The 13353-nt window shown below is 40.2% G+C and overlaps 1 protein-coding gene across 2 annotated transcripts in view; it reads right to left on the reverse strand.

Moving 5' to 3' along the window:
• Positions 1-1169: 1169 nt before the first annotated feature.
• Positions 1170-13353, reverse strand: part of LOC113807942 (uncharacterized) — a 17198-nt gene continuing 5014 nt past the window's right edge. Inside the window, exons 3-8 of one of the 2 annotated variants that reach the window (XM_027359268.2) lie at positions 12974-13063; positions 11557-11759; positions 9992-10108; positions 6567-6798; positions 3659-3856; positions 1170-2178 (exon numbers count right to left, since the gene is read on the reverse strand). In XM_027359268.2, the coding sequence (XP_027215069.2) occupies positions 1572-2178; positions 3659-3856; positions 6567-6798; positions 9992-10108; positions 11557-11759; positions 12974-13063 (1447 nt within the window). In that variant the 3' untranslated portion in view covers positions 1170-1571. The remainder of the gene's footprint in view (positions 2179-3658; positions 3857-6566; positions 6799-9991; positions 10109-11556; positions 11760-12973; positions 13064-13353) is intronic. The other variant, XM_027359269.2, reaches the window with a different exon arrangement.

Raw genomic sequence — 13353 nt, forward strand, 5'->3', positions numbered from 1 at the left:
AGAATTAACAAATGCAGACTGAGATACATTCAAATCTAAAATGCACAACGAAATTTATCAAAATCTTTTGCAAACAAGTGGAGGAAGCACCTGTGAGAGAACAAAATGCTTAACACTTCATGTTAAAGGTCACAGAATTTAGTTGTTTTTTTCTTTCGTTTTATATTTAGGGCGAAAATTTATTAGGTAAATGTACGCGTAATATTTATTATCAAAAAGGGAACCATGGTTATTCATTTAGACTATTCTAAACTAATATTTCCCGTTTCTATCTACGCAGTACTGATATTACATACACTAACAAAATGTCACACATGATATACTTTAATAAAATACTAAATCGTGTAGTAATTTCTATCTTTTATTGATGTAACTGTAAATTGTGCGAAGTATGGATATGCACTGAACCCTGTAATACAAACAAAACTGTGAAATGTATAAACAAATAAGAGGAAACACCACCATACAAGAAAATTTATTAAAAATAAAATGTTTATTCCATTTCTACTGCAGTAGTTTTGTTCATTCTGTGATCATGCACGTATCATATGGCAGCCACTTCGATGCTCGCTTGTCACCAAACTAGGTCATTTCTGAACAGGGTCGTTGATGGTTAGTCACTTCATTTTTGGAAGGTTCGTGGTGGTGACGGGGGGGGGGGGGTGAAAATGCGGCAGGAGGATTGGGCACATCGGAGTGAGCTGTTGGCCGAAGATGACTCATCACCTTTTGTAATGAGAGAGTGTGGGGTAAGTCCCCCCCCCCCCTCACACCTTAAGTGTTAAATAAAGTCCAACAGCGCTATTTGTGTATACGTTGGTGTTTATATTAGTTTGCATTTCTAGAATAGTGTTTAGTGTACGATTTATTTTTATTAATCAATTGATTTTACATACTAATTAATGGTATAATCCTAATCTTATATTTTCGTTAGAGACTGTGTTTGGTCATTTCTTTCTGTCAGACTAATCTTGAATCATTTTGGTTGTCTCATTTACAGTAGCAAATTCCTAAGGAAATCATATTCTTCGTCTCTCTTACTCATTCACTCACTCACTCATTCACCGCTCTCTCTCTCTCTCTCTCTCTCTCTCTCTCTCTCTCTCTCTCTCTCTCTCTCTCTCTCTCTCTCTCTCTCTCTGTTTTCTTTCAAGGTTTAAAAGTCTTAGTAACAGTACGTATGAGGTATACTTCCTACTTTACACAAATTGTTCATCGCCTACAACATGAAAAGTGGCACACTTAAAAGCTATTACATGTACATATATTCTTGAATATATACCTATACAATTAAAACATCTGCGGTCAAAAAACACTGAGCATTTTGAGCATTTCTGTAGAGTATGTAAAGTATGTAGATATGAAAGAGGTGAGCATGAGAAACATTAGTTTATATAATGCACCTGAATAAAACAAAAGTTCATACCACAATTCACCACCGAAGGTTTTTTTAGAAGTGGCACAACATACTGAAGTTTTTTTTCTTCTTCTTCTTCAGAAGTGGCACTGAACACTGAAGATTTTTTTTTCCGAAGTGGCACTGAACACCAACCGATCTCCGCGTCGAACGTTCACGGAGGAACAATCCCTAAACTAGACAAAACCCTCTTGGTGTTCCCTGCGATCTGGTCTCTGTACCTCCACATGGCTGTATCCCTTGTGGTGAACGGCCGGAAGGAGGCGTTGCACTCCTCCTGGCTCTCTCCCTGGCACGCGGGTCTGTAGTGCCCTAGATACCCCTCGCTGGCAGGGTACAAGTGGTACAGGTCGCGTTCCCTGTCCACTTCCCCTTCGAGATTCAGGAGAGCGAAGTGCGCGTGGAGGCCGAGGGCGTAGGAGGTGTCGTGGACGGCCTTGGTGAAGACCTTCGGCGGGGAGAACTTGGCGGTGCGGGTCACGTGGCGGAGGAGGTGGAGGTACTCTGGCATGTCCGACGTCGCGGGTTCCGTCAGGTTGTCGAAGAAGTAGCTGCAGCGGGCCAGGTAGGAGGTCGGGGGTTTGACGCCGATGGAGTGGGCCGTTCCCTTGGCCCCGTCGATCATGTCCGGAATCGAGACGAAGGGCGGCGCCGGCACCAGGAACTCGTCCACGTCCCACACGCCCACGTAGCGGTGCGAGGCGAGGTGGCGCAGCAGGCAGTCCGTGTAGGGGATGTTCTCCGTCGTGAAGAGACTGTAGCTGAGGAGAAGCAGAAGGGCGTCGGGTCAGGGAGGGAGTGGGTTTCGATGGTGAATTTTGGGTGTGGGGCTCAAATACTGTTTCGTGTCTCCTATCTATTCTTTTATCTCATCCCCCCTCCCCTTTCTCTCTCTCTCTCTCTCTCTCTCTCTCTCTCTCTCTCTCTCTCTCTCTCTCTCTCTCTCTCTCTCTCTCTCTCTCTCTCTCTCTCTCGCTCTCTCTCTCACCCATCATTATCATTATTGGATAATTCTTGAACCCGAAATATCTACGTATATAAAGAGATCTCATTTCGGAAGTATCTATCTAAACGTCCCAAATCAATACACAAATATACCTCTTCTTCCTAACAAGGGCAGGGAGTCAATCGTACACAAACTTTCCGGAGACGCCGAAGCTCCTTCTGCGTCATTCCCAGGATACCCAGTCATAATCTGCCTGTCATAGAACGATTCCCCTGCGACAGGAACAACGAAGGGATGAACAAGGAAACACACGAATATGTCAAAGGCCTTTTCGCTATTACTTCAAGGCATGGTGAAGCAATAGCGAAAAGGCCTTTGGCATATTCGTGTGTTTTCTTGTTCATCCCTTCTTTGTTCCTGTTGCTATTTGTTCGACATGAATTCTAAACGATTCCCCTGTAACCTCGACTAGTAGAAACCCGATGACCTTGACCCCTGACCTCAGCTCTGGTCTCATCCCCCTACGTCATTTACGAGTGAATCTCCACACCAACCGCTTTTACACTACACGGGGCCTTCCAATCACTCTAAAATCTCGTCATATCGACTGCACTGCACAGGACACGACCTCTCCAGTCACGCCACGCTACTTTCACGCTACCATCTGCTACCATACCCACCAGTCGTGTATAAACTTCAACGTACATACAACGTGTATCGTGTTTCCTCAGACACCACTGCCAAAAGTGGGAACATTCCTGTACACCATCCGCTGCTCTTTAGCTTTTCCATTTCACTGTTAAATCCCTTGAAATGAACAGACGGTACAAAGGACCCTTTTGATGCAGGCTTTGGTGTACCTTTGATGGAGGGAAGTCAAGCGGTCGAGGTACTCAAAGGGTTATTTTTTTCGGTTTACTCGTAGTTTTTCTGGAATTCCTTGAGGCTATGTGAGCCTGGAAATTTTAGGGAAGGTTGTTGTTTACTGTATTTGTTTATTGTCTTTTTGACTCTCTCTTCTCTTTCTTTCTCTCCTTCTATTTCTCTCTCCTCTCTCCTCTCTCCTCTCTCTCTCTCTCTCTCTCTCTCTCTCTCTCTCTCTCTCTCTCTCTCTCTCTCTCTCTCTCTCTCTTCTCTCTCTCTCTCTCTCTCGCCCTCCCACCCCTACCCATCCAACCCCTCTCCCAGCCCGTCCTATCCTCCAACCCCTCTCCCACCCCTACACATCCAACCCCTCTCCCACCTCCACCCACCAACCCCTCCCATCCAACCCCGTCCTACCCTCCAGCCCCTACCGCTGCGTGTCGTAAAACGCCCTGTACAGATGGGGCACGTTCGGCTGCGATCCAGGGTTCTGCCAGGGAATGACGCTGAGGAACCCTTCCTTCTCGTAATGCCGCAGGATCTTGGCGACGTTGGGGTGGGCGGAGGCTTCGTAGGTCGTGATGTGGTCGACGCCCCACGCCCGCGCTGCCTCGATCCATTCGGCGAGTCTGGGGCGAGGAAAGAGGTTGGGAAGGTGTTGATGATAATGTAGATCTTATTGATTGTATTAATGATAATGATGGTATTGGTGGAGATGGTAATGTTAATATTTTGATGGTATTACTAGGATGTGAGTTGGTCATGCCAATTGTCTTTGGTTATATTAGATGAATTAATGATAATAGTAGGTTGTGAGTATTATTGATGATAATCCTAGGGTGTGAGGAAGCCATGCTAATCTAGTCGATGTTAAATGTGTTACTTATATTAATTGTACTGATGACATTATTACGTTCTGAGTTGGTTATGTTCATTATTTTGCTGATATCAAAAGTACTGATAACATTATTAGGTGGTCATAGTAATGTTAATTGTATTCGTTATATTAATCGTACTGATGTCATTACTACGTAGTGAAATGTGTTGCTTTTATTAATTATACTGATAATATTACTAGGTGGAGGTGATGGCAAGGATAAGGATAAGTCCGATATGCGAAAATGAGCCTCACCCGGAAGTTGGGGGTTGGAAAGTTAACTGTGTTGTTTATATTTATCATACTGATGACATTACTACGTTGTGAAATTATCATTATGTTCTGATGACATTAATAGGTGGAGGTGATGGTAAGGTTAGCTATGTTAATTATATCATTTGTACTGATGACATTACTAGGTGGAGTGGAGGTGATGGTAATGTACTGGTTATATTACTTTGTGAGATGGTCATGTTCATTGTGTTATATTAATGATATTGATATTACAAGGTGGAAGTGATAGTAATGTTAACTGTGTTCCTCATATTAATTGTAATGATGTCATTACTACTTTGTGAGATGGCCATGTTCATTGTGTTACATTAATCATATTGATGCCATTTACAAGGTGAAAGTGATGGTAATGTTAACTGCGTTCATTATATTAACTGTACTACTATTTTGTGAGATGGATATGTTCATTGTGTTACTTATATCAATTATACTAATGACACTACTAGGTGGAGGTGATGGTAATGTGAACTGTGTTGATCATGATAATTATATTGATGGTATTACTAGGGTATGAGGTGGTTAATTGTGTTGGTTATATTAATGATATCGATAATATAAACAAGTGATGAAGAGGATAATGCCGATTTTATGGATTATATTAATTGTATTGATTGTAATACTAGGTGCTGGAGATGGTAATGTTAGTTATGTTGATTTTGTTGTTATGTGGCGGTGATAATGTTAACTGCATTGATTATATTAATCATATTGATGAAATTAGTACGCAATGGAGGTGGTAATGTTCATTACGTTGAATATATTGCTAGGCAATGGAGATGGTACTGTAAATTGTATGAATTATATTAATCATATTAATAATATAACTAAGTGTTTGTGATGTTTCAATTATGTTAATTTTATTGATTATTGTTATGCGCTGCAGATGGTAATATTAATTGTATTGATTATATTGATTCTATTACTACTCAAAGTAAAAGTAATATTGATTATTTGATAATGATGTTGACAGACCCACCTACTCGACTAGTCTTATGACTGCGGTAGAGGAGGTAATAGTACTGTCTACTCTCTTAATAATGGTATTTGTGATTTGTACATTTTATATATAGCATTTGGCGTGAGTATATAAACAGATAAATGTGTTAGAGCGATTGAGAATATACACATCAAATGACAGTAATATGTTGTATCACGTGAATAGTATACCCTTGCATGTTTACTTTTAGGTAGATTGATATATTCTGATAGACATAGGTAGAAAAGGCAAAGGGACAGCGATTGAGACTGTAATTTGGGGGATCATTATAGCAATAGTCATTATGATAATCAGTTCTGACAACAATAATCATATCACTAATAATAATATCAAAAATAATGATTATATGATGATAATTGTGATGATAAAGAAAATTAAAATAATAATAATAATTAAAGATAATGATAATAACAATAGTAAAAATAATGATAATAATACTAATAAAGTAAGCATAAATCACTGTAACTATATAAACGACAATGAATTGATAAAAATATAGTAATAGCAAGAACAGAAGTGATGATAATAATAATGAAAACGATAGTAATGTCAATACTATTAATAACATTAATACCAGTGACAATACTAATGATGAAATTATTATCAGTAATTATAATAAGATGACAATTCTGGGAAATGATTATGATAGCAGCAATACACATAAGGCTTGAAGAAGAAAGGTAGTAGTAATCATTAAAGTAATTACTGCAATAATAATAACAAAGGCGTTTATAGTAATGATGATGATATTAATGATAATGATATGACATTAATATAAGTAATGATATTGATAATAATAACAATGATAATAATTATAATAATTATCATGATACTAACAACAGCAATGAAGGATGGTGATACTGAGATAAAGTTAGACAGACAGAGAGAAAGACGGATAGACACAGACAATCAGACAAGCATATAGAGACAGACACACAAATGTCAGAACAAAAAGAGGCAGAAAGATAATGATAACATCATATAACGAAAAAACAAGCATCCCACCCACCCATCCTACCCCCACTCCTAGCCCCACTCCTACCCCCACCCCTTACCCATCACCCCTCCACCAAAAAAAGAAAAAATAATAATAATAATAAAAAAAAAAAAACACACACACAGAAACAAAAAACTGAAAAACAGAAGAAGAAAAAAAAGAAATTACACTCACCTCTGCGAAATGTCTCTAACGGGATTAAAGATAAACTTGTGACACAGCGCCAGACCTCGCTTCGGCTCGGACCTGTCGTGCTGCAAGACCCGGAGCGCGTTGGTGGACGAAGCACACGCGTGGGGGACGAGAGAGGCTACCTGAGGGACGCCCCGGAGACCTCTTCCCGCCCGACATGTCACGATGTAGGGTAGCCAGACGCCCGTGAATCGTTCTTGCCAGTGGACGTATTCTGCGGGCGTGGGCGGGAGTGGGTTTGAGTGGATGTGGGTGGATAGTGGGCGTGATTTGTGGGGGGATAGACTCGCCGGTTGGGTAAAGAGAGAGATTCGTGTGTAGAGTGGGTATGAGTGGGTGGTGGGCGGGAGTGGGTTTGAGTGGATGTGGGTGGATAGTGGGCGTGATTAGCGGGTGGATAGGTTCGCCGGTGGATAAAGAGAAATTCGTGTAGTGAGTGGGTGGATAGTGGATATGGGTGAGCGGGAATGGGTTTGAGCGGATGTGGGTGGATAATGGGCGTGATTTGCGGGTGGATAGGCTCGCCGGTGTATAAAGAGAGATTCGTGTGTAGAATGGGTGGATATAGGTGGATAGTGGGCGTGATTTCCGGGTTGGATACAGAGAGTGAGTGGATATGGTTGAAAGGTGGGTGTGATGTGCGGATTGGATACAGAGATCCATGTTTGTGGATATGAGTGGATGGCGGGTGTGATTTCCAGGTGGATAGACAGGCAGATGGATAGAAAGAGTGGGGAAGGTGAGTGGGAAGGGAGGGAGGAAAGGATGAGAGAGAGAGAGGAGATAAAAAATATATATATAAATAAAAAAATAAAAAAGAGAGATGGGGGGGGAAGAAGGTAAGAAAAATAATGAATTAACATAAGCTCATCGTCCTCTCGTTTACAAAAAAAAATCATTACCAACACAAATTATGTTCAACCTTTTTCAGTATTCATTTTTTTCGTTTTTTTTCTACTTTTTCCTTTTTCTTCTTCTTTTTTTAAATGATAAAAAGCACCGTAAAAAAAATCGACAAAATGTTACAAATCTCCTCATTTGCATAATGACCCGAGTGCCACTGTTAGCATTTTCAAGATCTGATGTATTTTTTTATGAAACACAAAAAAAACAAACTATTAAGCATCTTTTTTGGTTATTTGTGTGTTTATTTGTGTATGTACGTGTGGGTGTGTGGGTGGGTGTGTGCGTCCGTGCGTGCGTGCGTGCGTGCGTGCGTGCGTGTGTGTGTGTGTGTGTGTGTGTGTGTGTGTGTGTGTGTGTGTGTGTGTGTGTGTGTGTGTGTGTGTGTGTGTGTGTGTGTGTGTGTGTGTGTGTATGTGTGCTAGTGTGTGTGTGTGTGTGTGTGTGTGTGTGTGTCTGTGTGTGTGTGTGTGTGTGATAATAATAATAATATTAATAAAGCAATGAAATATAAAGAATGACAATGATAATGTTATTGAAAATAAGAATGATAATGATAAAAAAGAATGGTTATTATGGCAATTAGAATGATAACTATATAGAGAAGAAAGCTGATGATAATAATAATAATGATGATAACAACAATAATAAAAGTAATGGTAATGATAATGAAAGTAATCATAATCATGATAATAAGAAGCATAACAAGACTGATGATAATACAATAACAACAATATTAACAGCAATAATAACGATAAAAATGATGATAATGATAATAATAATAATAATAATAATAATAATAATAATAATGATAATAATAATAATAATAATAATAATAATAACAACAACAACAAGAGCAAAAACAACAACAGCAATAATAATAATGATAATGATAATAATAAAAATAGTAATGATAATAATAATGATAATAATTATAACGATAAGAATAGCAATAGCAACGATGGACATAATATTTATCATCATTATTAAATATGATAACAATGATAATAACAATGATGAAAATTATTATGATAATGATGATGATGATAATTAACAATAATAACAAGAGCATCGACAATAACAACAACGATTTAAAATGAAGTAGAACCCTCACACACTAACACTGACATTAACATATATACTAACAGCGACCTAATCCTAAAGTATAGACTAACACCAATACTGAAACTTATATTAATGTTCAGAGAAGAGATGAAGAAAAGAAGTCGACAACGAAACAAGAGAAGGAAAGTAAATAAAAATGTTTTTTTCTTAAGACGATATTCCAATATAGCCTACGTGTCCCCCTCTTCTTCTTCTTCTTCTTCTTCTTCTTCTTCTTCTTCTTCTTCTTCTTCTTCTTCTTCTTCTTCTTCTTCTTCTTCTTCTTCTTCCTTTTCCTCCTCCTCCTCCTACTTCTCTTCCTCCTCTTCATCCTCTTCTTTTTCCTCTTCCTCTTCCTCCTCTTCTTCCTCTCTTTCTTCCGCTCCCACTCCATCCCTCTTCCCCCTTTTATTTATTTTTTTGCCTTTTATTGTTCCATCTTTCGCTAGTCCTTCCCCCTTCCTCAGCCTCACTCTTTCGTTCCCTTTTCCTTCCTCCCCATCCTTCTCTCCTGTCTCCTCTACCGCCTCCCTTTTCCTTCTATTTTTTCTCTCCCTTCTTCCTTTCTTTCTGCTGTCTCCTTCTTCCTCTCTTTTCTCCCCTCTCCTTCTCTCCCCATCCCCTTCTCTTCTTCCCCTTTTCCCTCCCATCCTCCCCTCTGGCCCTTCCCTCTCCCTTCCTCCCCTCTGCCCCCTTCCCCCCTCCCTTCCTGCCCCATGCCCCCTATCCTCTCCCTTCCTCCCCACCCATCTCATCACTCCCACTCTCCCTCCCAACCCCCTTCACCCCTCCTCCTCCCCCCATCCACCTTCCCTCCTCCACCCCCCTTCGCGACGATACATCCGGGTAATTACGCCATAACGAGGCTGACCAATCACCGAGGTCTTTCACCCCGACATTTTTCCCGCCTTTTTTTATCGGATTCTTCGCCCCGCCTGCTTGTTCGATTTGTGGGCGTATGTTATGGGTGTTTTTGTGACTGGGGGTATATTTGTGTATTTGTCGGTCTATTTCTATATATATTGGCTATTTTTATATCTGTTTATTTGCCTATTTGTCTGCCTGTATGTCTGTCAATCTATTAATGTCTATCTCTAGGTCGTGCGTGCGTGACACACACACACACACACACACACACACACACACACACACACACACACACACACACACACACACACACACACACACACACACACACACACACACACACACACACATCTATTAATGTCTATCTCTAGGTCGTGCGTGACACACACACACACACACACACACACACACACACACACACACACACACACACACACACACACATATATATAAGCATTTGACTGAGGACATCACACCGCCGCTGACCTCAGTCGCAGACACCCCTTACTGTCGTTCGTATGGTATTAACTCACCCACGCGGATGGCTCTGGTGGCCGTGGGCGCGACGTCGCCTTCGAACCACAGGTGGCAGGTGGGCGTGGGCGGCTTCGGACTCTCGACCATCACCAGCACTCGCACCAAGGGTCCTTCTGAGGAGGGTTTCGTCATGTTAGTAACGATTTTATGTTTGAGCGAAATAAGGTTAATTAGGTTAATTAGTGTTATTTTTTGGCTGATTAATGTTAACTATACGCGTCATTTGCAATCTTTATATGCATACGCACAGACGCACGTATATATATATATATATATATATATATATATATATATATATATATATATATATATATATGTGTGTGTGTGTGTGTGTGTGTGTGTGTGTGTGTGTGTGTGTGTGTGTGTGTGTGTATACATATATACATATACATAAATATATATTATATATATATATAAATATATATATATATTCATATATATATACATATATACATATATATATATACATATATAGATAAATAGGTACAGACATGTATGTATTTATAGTAATCTATATGTGTGTGTGTGTGTGTGTGTGTCCAACTTCCATTACCTCAAAGCCTAAACCTGTCAAACCTACTCAGCAATTTGTTTTATATATATATATATATATATATATATATATATATATATATATATATATATATATATATATATATTAAACCAATATTCATACCTGTTATGATTTGTTTTGTTCCTGTTCAGAATTACAGCTAGTAAAAAAAAAACATACAGATATCTGTAACTGATATGTATAACTGCAACTTGTATACACATACACACACACACACACACACACACACACACACACACACACACACACACACACATATATATATATATATATATATATATATATATATATATATATATATATATATATATATATATATAATTAGGCCACGGGGTACTTTCTGGGAGGCCATGAAACTTTATGGAAATTATGACGTCGAATTAAACTGACTTCTATCTCACCTACAGTACAGATAATTATCTCTCACATATCAATAAATCGGAATGTTTCTATAGAGTATTCTCATCCTATGGCTACTGACACCATTAGACTATCCATAGTTAGTAATAAGTGAATCTGAAAAGGTGAAAAAGGTGGAGATTATTACATATGGGTCGAGGGCTACAAAATCAAAAGAGTTGGGAACCCCGTGCTTTAACCTCACTAATTCCTACCCCCACCAGCGGACTCTCACCCCTTCCCCTTTACCTCCACCCCTCTTCCTCACCCCCACCAACCGACTCTCATCCCTCACCTGCCCCCTCCCCCACCCTCCAACCCCTCTTCCTCACCCCCCTAACGGATTCCCGCCCTCCACCCTCACCCCCATCCCCCTCCACCCACCCTCACCCCCATCCCCCTCCACCCACCCTCACTCCTATCCCCCTCCACCCACCCTCACCCCCATCCCCCTCCACCCACCCTCACCCCCACCCTCACTCCCACCCTCACTCCCATCCCCCTCCACCCCACCCTCACCCCATCCCCCTCCACCCACCCTCACCCCCACCCCTCACCCCCACTTTCCAACCCCCCCCCCTTCCTCACCCTCAACATCACGATCGTCGAAGTAGGCTCCGAAGGCCAGGAAAACCGTGCCGCCGACGTCCGCCTCCTGCCACACGACGTTCCGGTGCCTGACGGAGAAGACGCCGGGGGTGTTGCGGCACCTCTTGCCCTTCCGCTCCTGCTGCGTCAGGAACTCGACCGCCAGGGAGGGGTGGAAGGCCCGCACGCTCGCCTCGGCTGTCCTGCGTGGAGGGAGGGGGGTGAGGGGGAGTTGTGAGGGGCTGGGAGGGGGAGAGGGGGTGTTATGGGGTGTGGGTTGATGTTTGGTGGTGGTGATGGGGTTGTTGCTGTTGTGGTTGTGGTTGTGGATGTTGCTGTTGTTGTTGTTTGGTGTTGTTGCTTTTGTAATTGCTGTTGTGGTTGATGTTGTTGTTGCTGCTGTTGATGTAAACTTGTTTGACTTGGATTTTTATTAATCTTATTTTCAAGTGTTTGTATCATCAATATAGTATTAATTAATTTAATATACCTTCACCATACTGTTTTCTCGGTGTGGGCCACTATTTTATTTGTTATTGTATATGAGAGGGAAATTGTATTTTTACTGTTAATTTAAGGGAAGGACAATAATGATGTACAATGGAATATATATTATAAAATGTGATTGTTGTAGTTTTGACAGCTGTTGTAGTCATTATTGTTGTTGTTTTTCTTCGTTTTCTCTTGTACAGAAAGAGGACGATAATATTCATATATAATGGGGAAGATGGGCTTGGAAAAAATAATCTTATAGTTTTTCCTTTTTTTCCTTTTTTGTGTTTTTTTCTGTTTCTTTTAGATTAGAAATAACTTGATATGTCGTTGAGTATTGTCATGCATGAGGTTGTGAATTTGGCTGTTGTTCTTTTTTCTTCTCATTGAGAATGAAAAAAGAAAAGAATATATACATATATTTATGTATATATAATATGTATATCCATATAATATACATATATATATATATATATATATATATATATATATATATATATATATATATATATATGATATGTGTGTGTGTGTGAGTGTGTGTGTAAATAAACAATAGAAAATAATAACAAAAATATATATATGTGTGTAAATAGATGAAGAAAAAATAACAAAAGAAGGAAAAAACATTTACTTATATATACATATATATATATATATATATATATATATATATATATATATATATATATATATATACATACACACACACAACTAGTAAAATTTCCTTAGACGGAATATCATCAAGTGAAAAATCACAAATGACATAAACCCACAGCTGTCATTGAGGAAAAACACAAAAAATGAGTTAAACCCTTTCTTCCCCCTTTCATAACCCAACGTCATGCCATTCAACACGTCGCTATAGAAACGATTCTCAGCCGCGGGTGTTTTGTCTCCCATGACACCTCGTTACAAAATCCTGTACCTGTTTGTAACCGGATCTACTTCCGCCATGAGGGTATTGAGGTATCTGGCAACTCTCTCCTCCGTCTCCACTTCCTCATTGCATTCACATCTGCATCGGGGGGAAAAAGTTGATGATTTTAATGAGAATTTAGCGACAGCCATGTAGAGGCGGGGCTTCTATGGTGGCACTAGGGTCACCTGCCCACCCTACAATCTGATTGGCTACCCCGTGTGCCCCCCCAATGGTCAGTGACTCGCCGTAATGGCCCCCTGTATATATAATGTGGCGCCCCCCCCCCCCTCAGATTTATTGTTGTTAACCCCTTTGCCCCCTACCAGAAAATTCTCTGGAGCCGCCCCTGTAGCCATGGTTATATGTTAACTGAATAAGGGGTATTA

This window comes from Penaeus vannamei, chromosome 19, assembly GCF_042767895.1.
Source record: "Penaeus vannamei isolate JL-2024 chromosome 19, ASM4276789v1, whole genome shotgun sequence".
In the NCBI taxonomy this organism is placed as follows: Eukaryota; Metazoa; Arthropoda; class Malacostraca; order Decapoda; family Penaeidae; genus Penaeus; species Penaeus vannamei.